We start from the raw sequence: 23,074 nt of genomic DNA on the forward strand, positions 1-23,074 counted from the left end.
GTTTGGCCTCCCAAGCGGGAGGTTCTTAGAAAGTTTGGAAATCCAATGGGCACTGCACCCAGTAAAGTCCCTCATAAAGACATCTGTGTCATGGTCAGCCAGGTATGCTTGATGCCAGGAGGGGATCTCAGGAGCTCCCTCCCCCAGGTCCCTGGACACACGGCCCATTGGATGCAAATGTCTCTTCCGGCATATGGCGTGCTGGCCATCGCAGGCCTTCTCCTGTGCCCCCCTTCCTGGAGATCCAGGGGATAACCGCCAAGGCTTTTGGGTCCAGTTCAGGGGCCTTTCCTTGGAGAAGCAGTCCAGAAGGCATCAAAAGGCAGAAGTGGAGACAGAGAAAGTGCAGGAAGCTGGTAAGGACTGGAGAGGTCCTGGAAGGACTCAAGGGAGCCTGTGTCCATGCTGAGGATGGTTTGGAGAAGGCTGGAGGGATCCTGCTCTGAGGGAGGCTCAGTCCAGGTGGCCGAGGAGTTGCCATGTGGGCAGGAACATGGGGCCAGAGGTCAAAGTGTGACATCTTTAGTGCGAGGCTCTCTCTGAGAACCACTGGACAGCTGCGGGCTGTCTGCACTTTCCAGGGGTGAAAAGTGACCCTCTGCCCCTCAAAACCATCCGAGTTCGTGGGTGTTTTCTGGGTGCTTTGCTGAGCGCCTCCAGTGTTGGGCTCTCATCCGAACAAGGGGAGTGGGATTCTCAGATGGGGAAGACATGAGAGCATGTCTCAGGAAGGGCCAAGGGAACGATGGTAAGCCTGATGGAATGTTCTGGAGGGTGGGAGATCCTGGGTCAGGAAGTTTACCACTCAACCACCATCCAAGAGGGCAAGGTTCAGAGAGGAACCCCTGGCTCTGGCTGTTTCCCAGAGAAGCTGTCAAAGAGGGAACTCTACCAGTAAGAAATGACAGCCGAGGGGAGGGGCGGGGATCCGGGGGTCTCGGGAGAGTGGGTTGGCCACGGGGTCCAAGGAGGGGCCGAAGCTAGGTGGATGCCGTCTTCTGTGTCTTTGCATCTTTGTCCTGGGCACGGTGGCTCCAGGCTGACACTCGCATCTAACTTTGGGGAAACAACTCCCCTCCTTCCTTCAGGACGAATCCTCATTTCCTTTGTTCCCTGCCCACCGGTACTGTTTCAGAGTTGGTAAAATTCCATTTGGCTGCTTGGGAGCTGGGTGTGCTGGGGGAAGGCAAACTCAACGAAAACAACATGTTTTTCCCTGGTTAATGCATTTTTCAGATACTCCTTTTGCTCTCCTTAAAAACAAAACGGCTCTGCATAAGTTCCCGATTTGTCATTCTCTCTGGCATCACGGGCCGCAGGGGCAAGAATGAAGGGCAAGAGGAGGAGATGTGGGGGAGAAGCTGGCGGTGTCTGGGGGGAGTCACATCCACAAAGCGGGAGCGATGCCTTCTCCCTGCAAGGGGAGGGGGTGGGATCTCGGGGGTCCTGGCTCGCCTTCTCGCCCCGACTCTCTCCCTGGGCCACCAGTATTTGGGGCAAGAGAAGGGCATCAGAAGCACACCAGCTAAACCGTAAAGGCAGGGGTCAGGGGCCGGCAAACTACAGCTGGTGGCCTGTTTTTGTACAGCCCACAAGCTAAGAATGGTTTGTACCTTTTTAAAGGATTGCTTAAAAAAAAATGTGATTGAGACCACATGTGTCCCTCAAAGCCTAAATTATTTATAATCTGGCCCTTCGCAGAAAAAAGTTTGCCAACTCCTGCTGGAGGGACTACTAGTGGAGGAGGTGGGGGACTGGGGTGAGCTCTGGAGGTGGCCAGCAGGTGACGGGTGCAAAAGCCACGGTGGGCAGAGGCAGGCAAAGATGCTGCCTCACGAGTGATGCTCAGCAAATCCTGGCCAGCTAGAGAGGTGGTAGGCAGGGAAGAGTGGGTACCCAGGGGCTTTCCGGCAGCTGGCTCCTTTCTTCCCAGAGCCTGGGCATGGCCCCGTCCCTGTGTGAGGCAGGGGGCTGGCTGTGCAGAGAGCAGCCCACGCTCAGGGGGAGCGGAGGGGTGCTGGGTTCCGGCTGGTTCTCAGTCCTGTTCAAGCCACAGCACAACCAATGGCCACCACTCTCCCAATCCATGCTGGTGCCACAGCATCCGTCCCAGAACAAACTGCCACCTGGAGGCCAGGAGGCTCTGCTGGGCATCCTGCCTCATGCAGGCATCCAGCTGGATTCCCGTGGGTCCTTGGGTGGGGGAAAGCCCCAGCAGATGCGCTGCCCGGTTTCGCCAAGTACAGTCATAGGGAGAATGTTCTGCCGGGCCAGGGCCACGGGCCACTTGCACATGGGAAGCTGGCATGCCAGGGTGTCTTCCACTGGGGTGCCCTTCCCAGGGCCAGCACTCCCGACCACCCTCTCAGGCTGGGGTCTCAGCCAGAGAGGCAGGATGCTCTGATGGACTTGCTTGCCTTCAGAATCCCCACATCTTGCCAGTGAGCTGGGCCTTGACCTTGGCCTTCCCCTTCCTCCTCCCTTTCTCCTCTCCCAGGCTTAGTGTGTTGGTCTCCTGCTCCGTGAAAAGTGCTCCCAGGAAAGACCTGGGTGATGAGAATAATCCCTAGAGCCTGGAAGGAAGGTCACGTTAGGCCAGAGGAAGGAGGTGATGTCAGGGACTGAAGCCCAGGCCTGTGCTGGGCTCTGAGAGTGAGTGTAGATGCCCAGAGGGACATTAGGGAGAGGGCATCCTGGGCAGGGGCCCTACCAGCGAGCGTGGGGCAAGGGGGGCACATAGTGTGGGGGTAGGGTACACACACAGCAGATGGCAATGGCTAAGGCCAGACACCGACGGTGCATTGTTACTTCCCTGACCTGTACACGTGAAAGAAGGCTCTGATTCAGAAACATTTTCTAAAGCTTTGGGGGGAACATCCGAGGTCTGTCCTCAGGGTATGGGTCATGGCAGGAGCCATGGAGGGAACTGGAGGGCAGGTGGCTATAGAAGGTCAGAGAGACAGAGGACAGGGTCCACGGCAGGGACAGGGGAAGTGGGAGGGAGGGAGGAAGTGCGGGGCAGGAAGGTGAGCAGAGTCGGGTTACAGGGAAGATATAAACTGGAGGGGAGGAGGCAAGGCCTGGGCGATGGAGGGAAGGAGACCAGGTTTGGGAGGAGAGGAGAAGAGAGGTCACAGGAGCACAGGGAGCAGGGGGAGGCCAGAAGAGCCTGGGACTGGCCCGGAAGGGGAGAGATGCGGGAAACTCAGAGGCATGCCCTAGTGTCTCCACTGACTTTTAGGGGGGAGCTTCTCGAAGCCCTGGGGGCACTGAGGGGGGCTGGGATGCTCAGAGGGGTGCCTCCATGGGGGACTGCAGGCAGGAGCCACAAGCCACAGGAGGATGGGGAGGGGGCGGGTGAATCTGCCGGGCACCCCGCCTGGGAGACGGAGCGCTAAGAGTCATCCCGGGGAGGAAAGAGGCGGGGCCGGGGAGGTGGGGGCCGGGCTGCTCGAGGGGGGGACTTACAGGAAGGATTTCATGTCCAAGCCTCGGTTTCGAATCTGCCCCACCACGTGGTCCCAGCTGCCCGGGTTGGAGCGGCTGCGGCCGCCGGCCGGCCGGTACTTGGAGCCGGCCGAGGAGCCCTGCCGAGCCTGGCCCCGGCCGTGGGCCCGGGGATTGGGGCCCGGCACCGAGGCCGCGTGGGCCTGCAGCTGGCCCAGGCTCTGGCTGGTGGTGGGCTGGCTGGGCGGCCGGCCCCGCTGGTGCTGGCTCAGCGGCTGCTGCAGGCTCTGCTGCCGCATCAGGGTGCGGGGTCGCTGGCATTTCGGCTCTCCCGTGGAGCTGGGGATAGACTCAAGGGTAGTGGTCGTGGACAGGGTGGAGTCCTCGAAACTTGGGGCGGGTGGAGGAGAGGAGAGAAAGGAGAAGCAGGTGAAGGGATCACAGTGGAGGAGAAAGACGCCTAGGGCCAGGACGAGGAGGCCCCAGTGCGGGGCGCGCTCTGCCGGACCTCGCCGGGCCTCCATCGGAGTTGTCGCCGCCAACGCTGCCGTCTCCGCCACCACCTCACCCAGGAGGCTGCCACGCCCCGCGCCCACCCTGAGGTCCCCAGGTCAGCCCCGCCCAGCACCCCCCCACCCCCGGCCCTGGCCCTGGCTCAGCTAGTGCCCGATACCTCCTGTCTGAGCCGACCTCTGTGCTGGTCTGGGTGGGCCGCGAGAGCCGCGGAGGCTGCGTGGCGAAGGCGGGACCCAGGGCCCTGCGGCTGCCTGTCATGTTGCACTGGGAGGGGGCGGAGGGAGCTGGGCCACCCCCTCCCGCCGCCGTCTCACTGGGGGACCCCAGGAAAGTCTGCCTCTGCGTTCTAAGTACTACTGGCCTTTGGAGACGCGAGGAAATTCAGGCCAGCGCAGAGCTGGCCTAGTAATGCGTGGTGAGTCAGGGGAAGCCAACAGTTCTCATGCTTTGTTCTCAGAGGCTGGGGCGTGTCCTCGGGCTCCTGGACCTCTGCCCTGTGGCTGGCGCTGACTCAGGGTTCAGGCCCTGGCGCAGATCTTTGCCCTCCTTCTGGGGTTCCTTGATTCTGAGGCGTAGGGTCATTTTCCGGTACCTTGGGAATGACTCCCAGTCAGAGGAGGGGAGGCAGGAAACCACTTGGCTGGCCACTTTGCCACAGTTTTGACAAAGGACAGGGTGATTATCCTGTCCTCTAAGCATCTGCAAGAGGGCACCTGCCTCATGGACCACCAGCATCTCTGAAACACGCTGGGAACAGGGCAAGGACAGACAGGACACAGGACACGGCTCATCAGAGGCGGTCTGGGGTCAGAGAGACCCAGGGTTCAAATCCCATCTCTGCCGCTTCTTAACTGGGGGACTTTGGCAGAGGGAGGCCACCGCTCAGTTTACTCTTCTGTATAATGGGGTAAAAATTCCTGAGCTGCCTCCATCACAGGGTTGCCATGGGGACCTAATGAGGTCAGGCCCAGGGAAGTATGCTATTGGTCCTTGCTCCCTTTGCCAGTGGAAGCTGCAAATGTCTCAGGAGGTGGAGGCAGAAGGAGTCAGAGACCCCTGGCCTCCCCGGGCAACCTGTCTGATTTGTCTCCTGGGCAGCGATTTCAGTGCATGCAGGGCCAGAGCCTCAGAGGTCCCAACCTCCTCGTCTTCTGTTCCTTCCCTCCATCTTCCATTCCAGTCGTCTAGGGCAGGGCTTGGCAAACTATGGCCTGTGGGCCAAATGTGGCCCACCACTTGTTTTTGTAAATAAAGTTTTACTGGAATACAGCCATTGTCATTAATTTACATCCTGTCTATGGCTGCTTTGGGGCTACCAGGGCTGGGTTGAGTAGTCATGAAAGAGACTATGTGGCTTGCAAAGCCTATTTCCTATCAGGCCTTTTATAGAGACAGCTTGCCCTGGTCTAGGGCCGCAGGGCAGCCGGTATCCCCAAGCTGCCCGAGGGAGGCCCCAGGGCCCTTGGAGCCACTTTCACCACTGCAACCAGACCTCAGCCTGGCTCACCCCCTGAGCCTACCCTGGGAACCAAAAGGACAACAGTTAGGATGCCCCTGTGGGCTGACAGAGAAAGAGAAGAGTGAGAGCAAAAGAGGGAGAGAAAGTCAGAGAATAGTAAAGAGGGAAAGAAAGAAAAAGAGAGAGAGAAAGAAAGAAAGAAAGAAAGAAAGAAAGAAAGAAAGAAAGAAAGGAAGGAAGGAAGGAAGAAAGAGGAAGAGAGAGAAAGAAGAAAGAAAGACAGGTAGGAAGGAAGGAAAGAAGGAAAGGAGCAAGGAAAGAAGGAAGGAAGAAAGAGAGAAAAGCAAAGCACGGCTTTAGCTGGGGTCTCGGAAGGGGCAGCAGCCTTGCCTGGCTCAGGCCTGGAATCGGGGCGGCCACTAGGGGCAGGGCCAGGCCTGGCTGGCCAGGTAGGCCCACAGCTCCCTGGGGGCGGGCCGAGGAAGGCGGAGGATGGCACTTGGGCGGCCACCTCCTCCTCCTTGCTGACCTCATTTTGGTTTTCTATCACATCCAAAATCAGTCCAATTTACAACCTCTCAGTCACAGGAGAGTAAAATCGGTTCCTCCAGGCCTGGAGCCAGCGAATGGCATGGAGGCCTCGGCCAGCCTGGAATCTGTGGCCAGAGCAACCCGGCGAGGGTGGGGCACTGGGCCTGGCGCGCAGAGGGGGTGTGAGGCTTCCCTCTGGGGTTCTCCTGAGGCTCCATGTCAGGGGAGAAATCGGCTAAAAGCAAACGAGGTCTCAGCATGGTGGCCCTCGGGGGTCCCGATGGCGGGAACCACAGGCTTTCTAAAGAGAACCAGCCCCACCGCTAAGAAGGGGTCAGGGCTGTTACAGGCCTTCTAAGTGAGAGGCTGCTCCATTAGCTGGAAATGAGGCAGTTCTAAAAGCTTAAAACGGAACCTACATCCCAATGGGTGAGAACGGTCATAGTTCAAAGGATTTAGAGCCTGGAAGGCTCAGCCGTGGGGAGATGGAAGGTTCTAAGAGCCAAGATGAGAATAAGGCTGCCGCACGGGGGGCGGGGGGGACATACTGTCTGCTGAGAACAGGCGTCAGCCCTACGTCTGCTGCTCCCAGCGAGGGACCGACTGCTTGGCCAGCTGAGACACTTATTAAAAAGGAAACGGCTCTTCTGTCTGACGTCCAGACCACCCTCATCAGAAAAGAGAAGTTAGCTGGGGATCAATGACCCAACCTCCAAGAACACCCAACCCCCAACAGCTGTGAGTGGGACAGCTCACTGACCAAGACCGGGACAGCCAATGGAGATGGCTGAGATGAGGATGAACCAATGGGGACATCCCAGCTGCTCATGGTGGGCCTGTGGAACAGATGTTGTCATGGTGCAAGCAAGACTGGGACAAGCCAATGGAGTCACCTGATGGTCAAAATGAAATGTCTCACCCCTGGTCTAGAGCCATCTGCTGGCTGCAAGAGGGAAGGCCCAGTGGCAGATGAGCGGCAGAAAACAGGCTGAGAGTGGGCCAGCTCCCCAGGGATGGATGGTCCAATGGCTGACAATTGCGGCCCGATGCCCATGGAGGCTGAGATGGGGCAGCCAATCAAAGAGGATGTGATGACTCAAGGACTGAAATGAAGCTGCCCTGGGGGCAGAAAATGGAATGAGCTAGTCACTGGCAAAGAAAGAAACTGAGGGGGGCAGCAGCCGGAGGCCGAGATGCACGGTGCATGGCTGAGTTAGTCGTGCCCCATGGCAAGGACGATGGGAGTCTCGTGAAGGGATGGGATGAGCCAGGGGCCGAGGACGGCACCACTGGGGGCAGCAGCGGACATGCCAGGGGTCCCGCTGTCCACACTGGCGGGGGCAGGCCCGAGCTCACGGCTCCGGCGGCCGTGGGGCCATCACTCACTTGGACAAGTTGAGCTTCCCGGCGGCCAGGTGGCTCTGCACCGTCCGCCAGCGGCCTCTCCCCGCCTTGCCACCGCTGCCCGGCTCGCTGGGGGCAGCCCCGCCGCTTCTCAAGGCGTCCTCTCCGGGTGGCGGCACCGGCGCCGGCTTCTCCCCCAGCCGGCCTTCCCGCTCCACCGCTAGCCCCGCCGCGGCGGCCACTTTGGCGCCCGCCAGGAGGGTGCCACTGGAGCCACCATGAGGCAGCCGGGCCAGAGGGGCACCGGGGGTGGCGGTGGGGGTGGGGGGGGAAGAGGAGGAAAAACAACGACAGATAAAAGGAAGAAAGAGACAGTGAGAGGAGGAGGAGAGAGACAGACGGACAAGAGACAGACAGAGAGAGAGAGAGAGACATCAGCACTGCAAATGGGTCACCAGCGGAGCCTGCAGAGAGGAGAGAGGGGACCGGGCGGGCTGGGGTCGGAGAACAACGCACCACGACAACGGAGGGGGGCCCCTCCCCACCGCCTGGGGCAGGGGCGGCGGGGGTAGGAGGAGGGCAGCCACCTCCAAGTCTATCCCACAGGACAACGAAGGGTTAACGACGGAGCAAGAGCGGGCTGTCCAGGCCAGGAGGCCCCAAGGCAGGGAGAGAGAGAAAGCCGTGTTAGTCAGAGTTCATCACCACCACCACCATCACCGCCACCACCGCCACGACCACCGACCACCACCAGAGCAGCCAGGGCAGCAGCACACAGCAGGGAGGAAAAAAGCGAGCCACACCGAGAGGGAGGGACCAAAAACGGGCAACCCCATCCTGACTGCACAGAGGGAGGGCGGGGGCCCCGGGGACCAGCTGGGGGGGGGGCAGGTGTGGCTGCGGAGGGGGTGCTCCTGGCGGCTGGCCCTGGGGGAGGGGACAGGAGAGGGGCAGGCAGGCGAGGGGGGGCAGGAGGGGTTGCTCGTCTCCATGGCCGGCCTGCCCATGGGGTGCAGGGGTGGGGAGATGAGGGAGGAGCAGGAGAAGTGAGGGGCCGGGAGGGGAAGGAGGGCGTGCGCGGATACTCGGTACATATGATCAAACCAGGTAAAGTCACTCACTTGAGGGACAGTCGTGGGTCGCCATAAGGGGCGTAGGGTGAAATGTTTAGAATAAACTCCTTGGGAGGGTAGGAGCTCCATTTCTGCTGCACTGTGCTCTCATTGTTATTCCAAAAGTCTCTGTCTAGATCACTGGAGGGGCAGAGAGAGAGGGGAGAAAACAGGGAGATACAAGAAGAAACAAGAACCGCAAGTCCTGTGCGGGCAGGGGGGCCGGGCCCCGGGGCACTGAGGGCGGGGCGGGCCGGGGGCTCGGCTCCTGCAGGAGGAAGAGAGGCGGGCAGCACACACACACGCGCACGCGCGCTCACACACACGCACGCGCGCTCACACACCCGCACACACTCCAGGGCGGGAGAAGCCACGCGAAAGGAGGCGAGCTGCAGGTGGGAAGACTGGAGCCTTGCACCCCGGAAGCTGGTGGGAGAGAGAAAGATGGTGAGAGCGGAGGGGAGAAGGAAGTGGGGGGGGGGGAGGCCGGGGACATGGCTTGGGGTGGGATGGCGATGGTGTGGGGAGTGGGAGGAGGACAGGGTGCTGGTTTCTGGCTGGAAATTGCTGAAAGGTAGATCAGACCCTGTTGCGCACCTGCTGGGCCCTGCCTTTGCCGGCCTCAGTCTCCCTGCTTGCCGAGCCAGAAGGCTGGCTGTAACTGCTGGGCCATCAGCTCTCCCATGCCGGGGTCGAGGCCCCAGTTCTGGAATACCCAAGGTTCGCCCCACTTCCAGCTACCTAACAGAGCCACTCCTGGGACAGCCCAAGCTCCCTTCCAGTCTCTCCTCATCCCACTGGCCTGAGGTCCCCCTGACCTCCTCTGCTCTCTCCCTGCCTTACAAAAGGCTGGGACGCAGCCTTCGTAGGAGATTGGCTAGATCTCAGCTGAACGGAAGACATTCTCTGCTCAGTGCAAAAATGGTGGCTGGGTCACCCCAGAAAAGGGAAGCATCTCCAGGCCTCTGACCTGGTGGTTGGGAGCCGGGTCCCCTGGGGCTCTTCAGGTGGAGGCCTGGGGCCTGTGTGGAGGAAGCCTGCCCTTCTCTGGCGGGGGGGACAATGGGTAGCCTCAGCCCCGGGCCCTGGGTATGCACCCGGCCTGCGCCTGTCCCCTCCCAAAGTGGAGCTGCTGGGTCTGGAAGGGACCGTGTGCCCCAGTCTCCCCACCCCTCCTGCTCTGTGACGTGTCGTACCGAAGAAGCCGATACGCTAGAAGCAGAGAAGGTGGAGACCTCCTTTGGAGGTGGGCCACAGAAGCCTCAGCAGAAGGCGTGGCCTGGAAAGCCCAGGAGTTGAGGCCCAGGGGCTTCACCAGCTCGTCAGGCTCCTGGGACCCTGAAGAGCAGAACTGGGAGCACACAGAGAGAAGGGCAACTCCCAGGCCAAAGGAACATTCCGGAAAGAGCCATGACTGAGCCCTCGGGAATGCGTCTGCAGGAAGGAGCTCAGGTGGAGTGTCAGGGGTGGGCCTGGCATGTGCTGAGGCCGTGCCACTGCTCAAGACCAAGGTGAGGACCCTGTTTGGGGGAGGGCACTGTCGGGAGGCACACCCTCTAAGGATGGAGGAAACATGCTTTTGGGGGATCTGCTTTCCCCCCACCCAGAATTTGACCTTGACCTGGGTTCTCAGCCTCAGACTCAGGAACAAAGGAGAGAAAGAGTGAGAGAAGCTGAGCTGTGCCCCCAGGCCAGGAGGTGACAGTGGCCCTGGCCTGAGGGTGGGCGGGGCCGCCTTGGGCTGCCCTGGTGTGGACAGTCTCTGCCAGTAGAGAGCACCTTGGAAACATCTTACAGAGGACTCTGTGCACAGGGTCCAAGGCCAAAGCCCTGAGCCAGCTCACAGGGGCAGTGGGGGCCAGGGGTGGGAGAGGCAGGACAGGCCACTGGGATGGACCCCTTTTTGGGGGGTGCTCCTTGGGGTGGCTCCCCCCACAGAAGACCATATTCTCACCAGAGACATCCTTTGGTCCCCTCCCCTTGTGTGACAGAGAGATGGAGCGATTCGAAGGCCTCTCTCCCTCTGTCCCCTCCAGATCTCCAAAATTGAGAGCCATCCAACCCTAGGTCCTGGAGGGAACGATCCACCCAGGGTCATCACTGCCAGGCTGGTCTCCCACCCTGTGTTCCAAGGAGCTCCAGTGTGCCCCATGTTGTGCACTGTGGTACCAGAAAAGAGGATCTTCAATTAAAGAAGTTTACAAAACGCTGATTCCTTTACTGCACGACTTCTCAGAGCCTTTAATGTGCCAGTGAATATAAGTATCTCCAAGAGGGAGATAGAGTGTGCAGTGTTTCCCAGATTTAGTTGGTCACGGAACCCTTGATTCATGGGTTAATCTCTTATGGGGCACAAGTGCTCTGAGGAACACAGTTTGAGAAACACTACTAAAGAACGCAGCTTCCCGGATTCCTCGATAACACCATCTTTTCAGAGGAGGTCCTAAGCCCATGGGGAGACTGTGCAGCAGGTAAACCTCGCTTCCTGCCACTTCCTGGCTTTGGGCCCAGGCAAGAGACAAAGGCCCAGGCACCTGGGGGCTTGTTGCCACGAAAGGTGGCTTCCTTCCCCTGGGGCAACCGGTCTGAGAGCTCAGCAGGCTGGGAAGGGGCAGGGACTGCAGGGCCACAGAGAGGCAGGGGACGACCCACTGCTGCCCTCGTGGGTGCTGTCCCAGTCCACAGAGCTGCTCCGCCTCCCACTGCCCACCCTCCCCTTCTCTTGTGGGCCCTTCTTAGGTCTACCTAGAACACACGCACACTTATCCAGGAAGGCGACAGTCACCTGGCAGAGACAGGCCCCCTGGCCCACACCGTGGCTGCAGATTCGGTTAGAGGCCTCGCCTGGAGGTGGCAGGGGCTGGGCTGGTCCCACGCTCCCCTCACGTGGTCCCTCCCCCCCTTCAGAAAGCCTGGGGCCTGGGCTCTGCAACAGCCCCTGAGATCTGCCAGCTCTCGGCTTTGAAGGCTGGAGAGTGTGCAACCAAGCCCAGCTTCAAAGGCTCCCCGCAGCCTCCTCCCCGAGCCTCCCACCCACCCTCAACCTCGGCCTGGCCCACCCCTCCACTTACCCGCCCCCCCAACAGACACACACCCGCAGCTTCTGCAAAGGCCCCGAACAGGGTCAGAGCAAGAGATGGAAAAAGAGGAGGGGGGCCGAGGAGGGGCAGAGAAGGAGCCCTCAGAAGCAGGGGAGAGGAAGGAGGGAGTAGGAAGAGGGGAAGATGGACCACTGGAAGGGCAGGAGGGAAGGCGTGGGCAGGCGCAGGTGAGGCCTTGAGTTGAAGGGGGCAGAGTGGGGCAGGGAGGGCTGGGAGAGGCCCCGCTTCCAGGCAGAGCCCTTGGCTGGAAGGCTCGACGCTGGCAGGCTAAGATGGAGGGGCGCCCAGCAGCCGCCCAGCGAAGGCCTGCGCGAGGCAGAGAGGGAGGTCTGGGCCATTGGCCGGAGGGCACAGAGCCCTCTAGGGAGAGCCCCACCCCCACCGCCCCCTTCCCAGAGCCCCCAGCCAGGTAAGAACCTTCTCCCAGTGTCTCCCAGTGACACGCAGCAGTGGTCTGCAGTGCAAGGCAGACCTGCCGACCTGAAGACGGATCTCAGAGCCAAACGGGGAAACCGGGGTGAGTCAGAGACAGCAAGCCGTGCTGTGGGGACCCGGAGTGACAGCGGAGGGAGGAGTCTCTCCCCATCGCTCTGCTTCCCCTGAGCGGCCCAGGGCTGGGTTCTGCGGGCGTCCCCAGGGGTTTTGTCTGTTCTCCTTCCAGGTTACCCTCAGAACATTGGTGGGGTCTGAGAAAAGAGTCTGAGCCCCCCACCCCACCCCAAAGAGGTGTTCCCCAGCCCAGGGGCTGGGGGAGGAGCTTGGAGGTGCAGGGGAGCTCGGCAGGGCTTACGCACAGTGTGTGTGATGTGAGGACTCAGCACCCGGGGTTGAGGGAGGAGGCGGACAGGGCTGGGAGGGAGAGCAGCCAGAAGACGGGACCGGGGCCCCTGGAACACTGCGAGGGTCTGGGAGGCACAGGCAGAAAAGGAGGCGCCCTGGAGCCACCCTGAGGTGCTGGGAGTGTGTGTACGGGGGTGGGGAGAGAGCAGGGCAGCAGAGTGTGAGGGGAAACTGAATGTGTGTGTGGCCAGACCTGGGGGCGGGGTCCTCCCACGTGGGCTGCCTGCGTGCCCCACCCCACCCTCGAAGCCTGGCACCTACTTGATGGCCTTCTTCTCACTGCGCCCACGCCCTGAGTCTGGCGTGCCCACCGTCTCCAAGGAGTTCTTGTAGCGTTTGCCCTGTGGAGACAGCACCAGGGTCACTGCTCGGAGACGGGGCTGGACCCTCCCTGCCTCCCCAGAACAGGGCTCCGGGGGGAGGGGAGTAGACTGGAGCCCAGCCTCGGCAACAGGGTCAGAGGCCAACGTGTGAGGGTGTCACCACCTTGAAGTGCCAGCCCCACCGATCCCTGCTCTCTGGTTGGCAGCGCCTGGGCCCCACAGAGCTCTAGGGCCTGCCCCACGCCCTTGACCTGCACCCCATCCCTGACCCCCAGGGATGAGGCCCCTCCCGTCCGCCTGTCTCCTGGGGCTCTGGCTCGGCTCCCAGAAACATATCTCCCTCTGCCATGGACAGACGGCTCTCAGGCGCCTGGCCACGTCACGCTGGACACGTCACCGCCCCCAGATGGTGGGGGTGGCATCCTGCAGGGCAAGGTTGGCAGTGGCCAGTGACGTGAGTGGCGGGGGTGGGGAGAGGGCCCGTCCATGCCCAGTCCTGCCAGGGCCATGTCCATCATTCTCTGGGTACTCCCTGGGGTCCTCCTGCACTGGGTCCGTGGCGCAGGGCAGGGCCTGAGCACCTCCCTTTGTAGGAAGGCAGCTTTGGGGAGCGAGGCTGCCCACTGACTCCAGGGCCGGGGACAGCCTGGCTCACCCCTTGAGTTCCTCACCCAGCACACGTGGAGGGAGGGGCAGGGCAGGACGGGGTGGGCACGCCAGGTCCCCTGGCTAGAGGAAGGGCCACGGCTGCAGCGGTGACAGGGCCTGCTGCTGGGAAGGTGAGCACCATTCACCTTCTCGGTTTGGGTTTCTAAATTTAGCGCATGCAGAGCAGACACCATTAACATTCCTGGCTGCCACCAAGTGGCCTCACACACGCCCAGGGGCCACAGGCCTGGGTGGTGGTGGTTGGGGGGTGGGGTGCTGTGCCGGGGCCGGGGCTGTCTTCCACTGGGCACTGGCTTGCCCCTGCCCAGCCAAGTGGGGATGGACACACACACACACATACATGCATGCAGGCACACATTTCCCCAACATCCCGTCATGTGTGCCAAGACCACAGCCACAACAGTCAATTATTCCATCCTCCCTAAAGCAAAATAAAAGCCGCACAGCCGCGTTCCCCGACGCTCCTGCCAGCTGCAGCCCCTTCCCGGGACTGGAGCCGCCTGTTTAGGGAGAACAACAGCGGAGCTCCCCGGAAGAGGGTGGGGGTGGAGGGAGGACCCTCGTGCCACCTCCAGTATCCCCACGTCTCAGGGGTGCCAGGGTCCTTTCCCAGCAGTGCCCCACATTCCCTACATCACCCTGCTCACGTCCCTTGCCCTCTCGGCCTCCCTTTCCCCTCCTTTCTGAAATGGTGTGGCATCGCTGGATAAGCCCTGGGTCCCTCACCCTTCAAGGTTCTCATTACAGATATTATTATTTCTCTCCTTACCTACTTCAGATCCCACCGCTGGGAACGTAGTCCCCAGTGGTAGGGACTGTATGGGCTCTGGTACTTGGTGTGGAACCCGGTACCCAGCAGTTCCCCAAATCCATTAACTGGAAGCGCCACCCACCCTGGGGTCCGAGCCTCAGGCCGTTGCCTCTGGGCCAGAACTTTAAGAGTTAAAAAACAGAGCTGCTGGATCCCCCCCGCCGGGGGTGCACAAAAGCTGCCCTCTCTCAGCTCACCTCTGGTCCCTCCCATCCTTAACCAGAAGTTCAAATCCCAAACAATTCCTAGTTCCAACTGGGCAGATCAGGAGCCTGGAGCCCCTCCATGGTGGCCAAGGGTCTTTCCTGGGCACGACCTTCAGGCAGGAGCCCCACCCCCACTGTTCTCCAGCAGTTCAGGCAGCATGGGGCAGGGAGCACCCTGCTGAGGGCCCCCCACCCCACCCCACCCTTCACCCCTTCTCCTCTGCCTTTCTGGTCTTCAGGGAACTTGCTCCGGTCAGCACCCTCTCCTAAGGCTGGTCCATTGTCCCTTTCCCAAGGCCGGGCGCCTGATTTCACCCAGGGAGTTCTGGGAGCTTCTGCCTGTCCCTCTTCCTTCCACAGCTCAGAGAAGCTTCCCCTCCAGCTGCAATGATCTCTTTGCAGAGGAGCTGGGGCATCTGGGGGACAGGAACTGGGGCAGGACTTGCCTTGGGGGTCAGGGGGAAGTTAATGGGGCAACAGTCGGAAGCCCAGGTGGGGTCCAGGAGACATCAGATGGCTCCAAAGGAGCCCAGTCCCCCCGGCCTGCTTCTCAGGGAGGGGATGGCCAGGCTGATCCGGAAAAAGCCAGCTGGAGATTAAGGAAGTTATTAATGTTTGGAAATGGGATCTGAGCTGTCAGGTATCACGTCACTGCTGCTGAGGGGACAGGCAGGCAAGGAGAGCCCGGCAACTGTGTGTGGGGATGGGGGGGTGGCATTTTAAAGCCCCTTCCATGGAGCATGGAGACAGCCTGGACATAAAGCTCCCTGGCTTCTGAGACCTGGGGGCAGAAGGGGGTGGCAGAATTGGGGGGTCCTGGGCAATGTAACGCTCTATCAGCAGCTCAGAGGAGCAAGTCAAGAGGGTCACACTGCCCTGTGGACCCCTGAGGAAGTTCCTGTCTGGAGGCTGGGAGGAGGGGCTGGGCCAGGGAAGGTTCCGCAGCTCTCAGCTTTCCAAGGCACTTCCTGCACTGACAGCCCCCCACCTGCTACAAAAGCTGTCATCTCTGAACTCCTGTCTCCAGGTGAGTGGGGGTGGGGCTCTCAACAAACACAGAGGTACACACACAGGCGCGTGCACGCACACACACACTGCAGCACTTACATGGGGATCTGACAAGATGATCCACGTTGCACCACACACACACACACACACTACCAATGCCCTCAAAGTCGACACGTTTAGCACAAAAGACCCCTATTCAAGGTCACCAGCAGCGCCTGTTCCTACAACCTTCCCCTGCCTTCAAATACAGACAGACAGACAGCCTAACGGGCCCTGCAATGAGGCGCACGGGGCTGCAGTGCACGCTCAGCCACTCCCAGGCCTCTGAGGACACTCGCACACACAGGCACGTGGCCAAGCCCCCTCCTCCACCTCCCCTGAACTTCTGAGACAGACACAGAGACAGGAAATCTAGGAACAATGCAGGGCAGCCAGCCTGGCACCTGCACGCCAGGAGTGGGCCTGAGTCTCACACACACTCGCACACATTCGCATGTGGGGCAGGGCTGGCCTTCTCCCTGGCTCCTCCCCAAGGAAAGAAGCTGCCTGGAGCTGAACCTCCCGGGATGAAGAATCACATTCCCAATTCCCGGGTTTGCCTTTCCTGAAGGAAGCACCCTGGGCCTCTTGGGCCCTCCCCAGGAGCAGCTGACCCTTCTCTTCCTTAGGACTGAGGTTCCGAGGCCCCACCCACACAGTACCCATGGCCCACCCTCCGACCCCCGGCCCCTCTGTGGCTGGGCAGGGAGAAAATGGGGCTCCCAGGTGTGGCACCCTGCCTTCACTCCCACCATTCTCAATCTGGGGCATGGAAGGTGCCTGCCAGGGACCCTACTTCGCCTAAGCCCCAGAAAGGCCCCACACCTGGGAAACCTCTGGGCCCACCTTTGGGGATCCCCCCTGCAGTCCCCAGAGTCCCCGTCGCACTTCCAAGCTGGGCAGCAGGACGGGGGATGAGCGGGGAGGCTGCGCGGGCGGGCGCAGGGAGGGCGGCTCAGCCCAGCTCCCCCTCCCGGCGCCCTCCGGTGATGAATGTCCCTCCAGACGGTCTCGTTATTTATTGATGGCCTAATCCTGCTCGTTAATTTCCCGGGCCTCGTTAAAAATGAAAAGAAGCCGTTTGTGCTTGTACAAACCCCGAGAACCAGGATGAATGTGCAGGCGCGGGGGCGCGGGGGTGGGGGCGGGGCGGGTGGCGCCTCCTCATTGGACTGGAGGCCCGGCTCGGCCACGCCTAGCCCTGGGGAGGGGCCGCGGGCGCAGGGGAGGGGGCGCGCGCGGCACCGGGTGGGAGGGGGGCGTCGATTCTCAGTCTGCGCGTGTGTGCCTGCGGGTCTCTCTGCGGGGGGTGGGGCGTGCGTGCGAACGCGTGTGAGACCCCTGTTTGTCCACCCGTGTGTCTCTGGGTGTCTGGCTCTGGGTGGTACACAGACAGATGGGGCCAGCCCCCAGCACACGCAGTGCGTGCGTGCGTGCGGTGTGAATTTCCACGGAAGTGGGCCTGACAGTGTGGGCAAGGGGGTCATCTCCGCGCGCCCTTGAGAACCTTCACCAGCCTGTAATTGAGGGGCGCGGGGTGCAGGGCCAGGCCCCGCCCCCGGGGCCCTTTAGGAGCCTCACCAGTTTGCGCTGACACCAGTGGCAGAGGCCGCAGAGGACGACAGTGACGCTAAGGCTGACGGTGATAATGGCAGAGACCAGCAGGACATCGCGGGTGGGCGCCCCTGGAGAGGACACGCACAAGTCAGACCCTCATCCGCCAGGGCCAGCCACCCTCCTTCAGCCTAGGGTCCCCTCAGAACAACCACCCTACCCACACTAGGAGCTCTGTGTCCCAAGTTCTATTCCCAGCTCTGCCTTGGGGGCTGACCTTGGGAAGTCTCTTCCTCTCTCCACACCTCACTTTCCTCATCCCAGCTTCCTCGGGAGTCTCCGGCAGGTCTCTCCCAGCCCCTCACTGCATGGGCCCTGCATAGGGTCGGCACCATTCCCTAAACTTCACACCCTTGAAGGGAGAGGCCAAGTGTGCCCTTGGCTTAGCCAGGCCTCACCCCACTGGGCTTTCAAATGCCTCTGAAAGAGCCACCGCTTCTGCGTAGAATGCGTCCACCCCCTGCCCCCACACACATACTCTGAGCCACAACTCCAGCCGAATTTGCCCAAAGGGTCAGTTCCCACAGTCCCTCTGAGGATGTCTGACCCATGGCAGACCCTCTTAAGTGTTGCCCAAGACTCAACAGCCATATGTAGAGTCAAAGAGGGAATCTCTGGAACCCTCTGACCAGTCCTCATCCCCTTTAGCTCAGCTGTTCTTGGGCTGGAAGCCCACCCAACTGGCCCCTGCATGCCCTGTCCTCCCACGCCATAGCCCCTGAACTCACCTCCAGTCCTTACAACCCATCGGCTCAGCCCCATCTTCGTTGCTGGCAATGTCCTAAGTGCTCCCAGGGGCTTCCCTGCAGCTTCCATTCTAACAGCTCAGGGGTCCTATGCTTCAGGAGTGGAAACCTTGATGGACTTGCCTTGGGAGCAAAACCCCAGGTTTCTGTGCAAATCCCACCGCTTGCTAGCTGTGTGGCTTTAGTCACCTAACCTCTCAGTTTTCTCCCTCTGTAAATGCAGATTAAACCTCCTCCCTCCCTCCTCACAGGTGGTTGTAAACACGAGCCCAAACCAAGTGTAAGGAAGGCAAAACTTGACCAGAAATTATCATGTGGGGGAGTGAGTCAACAGAGACCGGCATAGATCACACGTGCTCTGTAAATATGTGTACGCCAGGATGTGTCTTAAAGTCAAGGAGACACTGTTTATTTACAGAGGAGCCTGCGTGGGCTTTTCAGTTTTAGCGATGGTGGTAATTAAGAGTTGACGATATCTGTCTGGTCCTGGTTCCTGCGGTTTTAGCTTTTGGGGGCCTGATCTCCCTTCTTTTGCTGTGGAGCCTCATGGAGGAGGGCCCAGCAGTCATCCCCAGTTCTCAGGGCCCTTGGGCCGCTTCCTACCTCTACTCCAGTGCCCTGGGCTACCTGTCCACTACCCGATCTCCCCAAAATCCTGCCTCCCCCCCACCCCAACTTTCAGAGCCTCCGAGCTGCGGGAAAAAGCCACCCTTGCCGGGCCCCTCCCTGTCCACCTGCCAGGCCAACTAAGCTTCATCCTGTCCTGAGTCTACAGCCTCAGCCCCCAGGAAGCCATTGTACCCAGTTCACTGTCAACCTCAGGGCCTACAGTACCCGGGAGCTCTGATCTAGACAGTCCGCAGACACCGAGGAACAGGTCCTGCCCTTCACTCCCTTGGGTGGAGGAGGACAGCTCCACAAGGCTGGAGGGGCCACATTTGTCACAGTTCTCAGGCCAAATGGGAGGCCTCCATCTTTAACCTCCAGGCTTCTGGGGGTGGGGGGACCATAATACCACAGGGCACACCACCAGGGCCCCCAGACTCGGGCCTGTGGTAGAGAGATGTGCAAACATAGCTTCCGAGAACGGGGGCTAGTGCTTTTTCTAGCTTTCTCCTTGGGAGCTGCCCCTGCCCCACAGGGAGGGTCTGGGGGTTGGGGCACTTTGTGGGCTGGGAGAGCAGACCTTCCTTTGTGGAACTCACTTTTAAATACAGTAAATTTCATACTTGGGCTGAGCCTTCTTCAACCACTGTCTGTTAAGAAACTACCATGAAGCACAAGGGACAGGCGAGAATTCAGCTAATTATTTCTTAGCACACCAGGTGTCCTAGAACCAGGGGGTGGCATAACACCCAGGCTGAGGCTCAAGAAAATACCCAAAATACCTGAGAAAAGACCCAAGAGTGAGCACAGCCTCTGCCTCTTAATAGCTGTGTGGCCTTGAACAAGTGTCTTAACCGCTCCGTGTCTCCGTTTTCTCTATAAAGCGAAGACAGGAGACTTCCCTGAGAGTCCATGGTTAAGACTCGGAGCTTCCACTGCAGGGGGCACAGGTTCGATCCCTGGTTGGGGAACTAAGATCCCGCATGCTGCGTGGTGCAGCCAAAAAATTTTAAAAAAATTAAAATTAAAAAAACCTACATTAAAAAAAATAAAGTGCAGATAATATTGGCACCCACCCCATGGGGTTATTGTTAGTACTCAGTAGACATGGATTATTGTTAGGGTTGTTGCTGTTAGTTCTCTCTCAGGCATACAGAGAGCTCTGGGAGCACGGATGAAGAAGTCATTGCTGGAGTAGGGAGCTATCTAGGAAGGCTTCCTTGAGGAGGTGGTATTTGGTGTGTTCTGGGAGAGGGCTGTGAAGTGAGGGTAGGACAATCTGGGCAGAAGGAACAGCAAGAGCAAAGGCATGAGAGGGGGAGAAGGGTCAGGAGCTAGACTAGGTTATGGGGAGTGAAGTGGTGAAGACCAGGCAGGGAATGAGAAAAGGACCTGATGGGGAAGAGCTTTGTCTTTCAGGCTGAGGGGCTTCCTGTGTTTGTAGGCCATGGGAGCCATGGAAGGTTTTTTGAGCAGGGGAGGGGCAGGATCAGAACGGGTCAGCAAGCTCACGAGCTGTGGTAGGAGGTCACACTCCAGGTGATTCCTCTGTCCTGGTGCCCTTTCCGCACCCACCCTCCCCCCACATATCTCTTGGCCATGGGGCAATTCTCCAAGGGGTCACCTCCCTGGAGCCCCTTCCTCTTTTTGCCAGACAGGGTCCTTATCAAAAACTGCTCCTCCTTGGGACTTCCCTGGTGGTCCAGTAGCTAAGGCTCAGCGATCCCAATGCAGGGGGCCCGGGTTTGATCCCTGGTCAGGGAACTAGATCCCACATGCTGCAACTAAGAGTTTGCGTGCTGCAACTAAAGTTCCCGCATGCCACAAGTAAAGATCCTGTGTGTCACAACTAAGACCTGGTGCAGCCAAATAAATTAATTAATTTAAAAAAAACCTGCTCCTCAACCCCTGCTCTAGGCTGGAGAGCCCCCAAGGACAGAGCCTGTCAATCCCAAAAGCCAGTGTTCCCTCTGAATAGTTCCCAGAGACCTAGGGAATGCCCATCTTAAGCAATTAGCATTCTGTGGGCATGCAGAATGAGCACTGGGCCTGGAGTCTAGGAGAATGAGGCTGAGACCCTACTCTGGCCACTAATTAGCTGTGTGGCCATGAGCAAGGCGCTCAGCCTCTCGGAATCAGTGCCTTCATGTGTGGAAGAGCTGACCCTTCCTTGCTCTGATGAGGAGCAGGTGTTCTAGGTATTCCACATGCAGCAGCAACTTCACCTTCACAACAACAACTTTCCCTTTACAGATGGGGAAACTGAGGTACGGAGGGGTCAAGTACTTTGTCCAAGGTCATTCAGCTAGTAGGTGGTGGAGCCAGAGTTCGAACCCAGGCAGTCTGACTCAGGGTCTACACTCTTGACATCACACCCACTACAGAGCTGGGTGGTCAGTAGTTTTCCAAGCATGTTCTAGGGTTTCCCAGGAATTTCTCAGGGGCCACGGAGATGGATGCTGAGTAGACGAGGCTGTGTCCCCTCAAGCCCTGTTCAACCAAAGCAGCATGGTTTCCCTGTTTCACATCTTGGGCTTCCACGGAAATTTCCATTTGAGGAAAGGGATGTGTTACTAAAGGAAGTTGAACCCTCCTGGATCGGTGACCCTAGGACCTCCTGCAGCATGAGTGGATGCTGTCATCTTCCAGGCAGCTGGCCCCTCCCCCAAAGATTCCCTGACCCCCGCCCCAAGCAACCCTTGGACAGCCCTTGAATCCAGGGTAAAACAAATGGTTGCCAGTGCAAATTGCATTGATGCTGTGAACAAAACTGACACGATGTCCTCGGCCAGCACGCGATATTGCCATCAAGGGGTGGGGGTGGGGTGGGGGGGCAAGCATGTTCTTGCCTGTCAGCCAGGCCCCATCCATGAACAAAACCCCTGGGCAGCCCTGTCAGGGACAGGAAGCCGCTTCTGCAGGAGGCAGACCCTCCACAAACAGGCATTGGTAGCTAGGGCTGCTGTGCCTTGAGCTGAGCTGAATCTGTCTCCCTAGAACTTTCCCCCACAGTCCTAAGCTTGCCCTCCGGAGCTGCTGGGGACAAGCCGGCTCCCTCTGCCATATGACAAGCCTCCAAATCCTTGCCGACAGCTCTCATGTCCCCTTCCAGTCTTCTCCAGGCAAAGCCGCCCCAGCCCTTCTAACCCTTCCTCCGATGACATACATGGTTTCAAGTCCCCTTAGCGTCAGCATATTAACATTAGGGGAAAGAAAATATTGCAGCCCTAGTCAGCCTTTTGACAGAGCTGAGTTCCACGACCTATCCTTGGACAGAGGAGACATCTGGGTCCCAGGGGTGAGACACAGACAAGGGCAGACAGATGACACTGGGAGACCTGGGAGGCAGGGTGAGCCAGGAACAAGGAGAGCCAGACCTCGGGGTCCAGTCCAGGTGCCAGGAAGTGAGATGTAAACTCAGGCGTGTCCCTGCCCCTCTGCCCAGGTCTGTGGCGGCCATGTCAACTTATTAGAGCCCAGGATTAATGACAATCGGTGCAGTCCTATGGGCCGAGCCCATGGCCCTGACCATGCCACCCCACTGGGAGCTCTCACGGTAAATAAAACCTCTGTGCTCGAGGAGGTGGCCCCCCTCTGAAGGTGGACAAGGTGCCCACACACAGTCTTCCCTTCTAGAGCGTCCGCTCCACGAGGGCAGGGCTTGATCTCTTGTTCACCGCTGCCTTCCTAGCACCAAGAATAGAGCGAGGCATATAGTAGGTGCTCAGTAAATGCTTGTTGAAAGAATGAGTGTGGAGGAATCCCAAGCCTCTAGGAATAACGATAGTAAAAGAGGCTACCATTTATTAAGTGCCTACTATGTACCAGACTGTGAAGGTAGGGCTGTATCTGCTTTGCTCATCCCAATAACCTCTGTGACAGGCCAACCCATGAGAGGTGCTCAGTAAATATTTGTTGAATGCTCTGTAAATATTTGTTGAATGCCCAATACTTGCATACATTATCTCACTTTTTACCCAGACAAGATGGGAGAGAAGAGATGGGATGGGCTGCAGTGACAGAGTTTGAGAGCCTCTCTCTTTTTACACACACACACACACACATACACAAGAATCCCTTTTGGTCTTCCCCCGTGCCCATCTTTGCCTGACAAGTCCTGATTTTTCTAGACCCGGATGAAAAGCACCTCCTCCAGGAAGCCTTCCATAATCTCCCCAGTGGGAATTAATTTCTCCTGCCTCTGAGCTCCCATCACACTATGCCTGCACCCTTCTTTTATGGTGCAGTGACTAAGTGCCAGGGCTCTGGAGCCAGACTATCAGGCAATTCGGATTCTTATTCTTCCAGGCTGTGTGACCTCATCTCTGTGTGCCTTGGTTTCCCCATCTGTAAACAGGGGTTAGCAGGACTATTGTGAGGTTTAAAGGAATTAGCGTATATAATGCCCTTAGCACAGTGCCTGACACAGAATAAGAAGGCAATAAATGCTAGCTATTATAGCATTACCACATCGAGCCCTGCATTAGCGACACCTGAGGCATGGAGTTGGCCCTCAATGAGTGTTGAATGAAATACGGAATACACATTTAGTTTTCCCCATAGGATAGCAGAGGTCACGTCTTACTCGATCCTGTGCACCCCTGATCTCTGCTCCAGGACATGGCCCAGGGCTTAACTAAGAGCATGCATCAGTGAACACCTATGGCAAGGAACGGGGAGGGCTGAGGCATGAGGGTGGGGC

General features: G+C 59.1%; 1 protein-coding gene across 6 annotated transcripts in view; it reads right to left on the bottom strand.

The window, feature by feature from the left end:
* Window positions 1-23,074, bottom strand: part of SYT7 (synaptotagmin 7) — a 59,541-nt gene that overhangs the window by 18,283 nt on the left and 18,184 nt on the right. Inside the window, exons 2-6 of one of the 6 annotated variants that reach the window (XM_057728783.1) lie at window positions 16,988-17,091; window positions 12,612-12,691; window positions 8,419-8,550; window positions 7,340-7,564; window positions 3,469-3,837 (exon numbers count right to left, since the gene is read on the bottom strand). In XM_057728783.1, the coding sequence (XP_057584766.1) occupies window positions 3,469-3,837; window positions 7,340-7,564; window positions 8,419-8,550; window positions 12,612-12,691; window positions 16,988-17,091 (910 nt within the window). The remainder of the gene's footprint in view (window positions 1-3,468; window positions 3,838-7,339; window positions 7,565-8,418; window positions 8,551-12,611; window positions 12,692-16,987; window positions 17,092-23,074) is intronic. The other 5 variants (XM_057728784.1, XM_057728786.1, XM_057728787.1 and 2 more) reach the window with 5 other exon arrangements.

This window comes from Hippopotamus amphibius, chromosome 3 (genome assembly GCF_030028045.1).
Source record: "Hippopotamus amphibius kiboko isolate mHipAmp2 chromosome 3, mHipAmp2.hap2, whole genome shotgun sequence".
NCBI classification, from domain to species: domain Eukaryota; kingdom Metazoa; phylum Chordata; class Mammalia; order Artiodactyla; family Hippopotamidae; genus Hippopotamus; species Hippopotamus amphibius.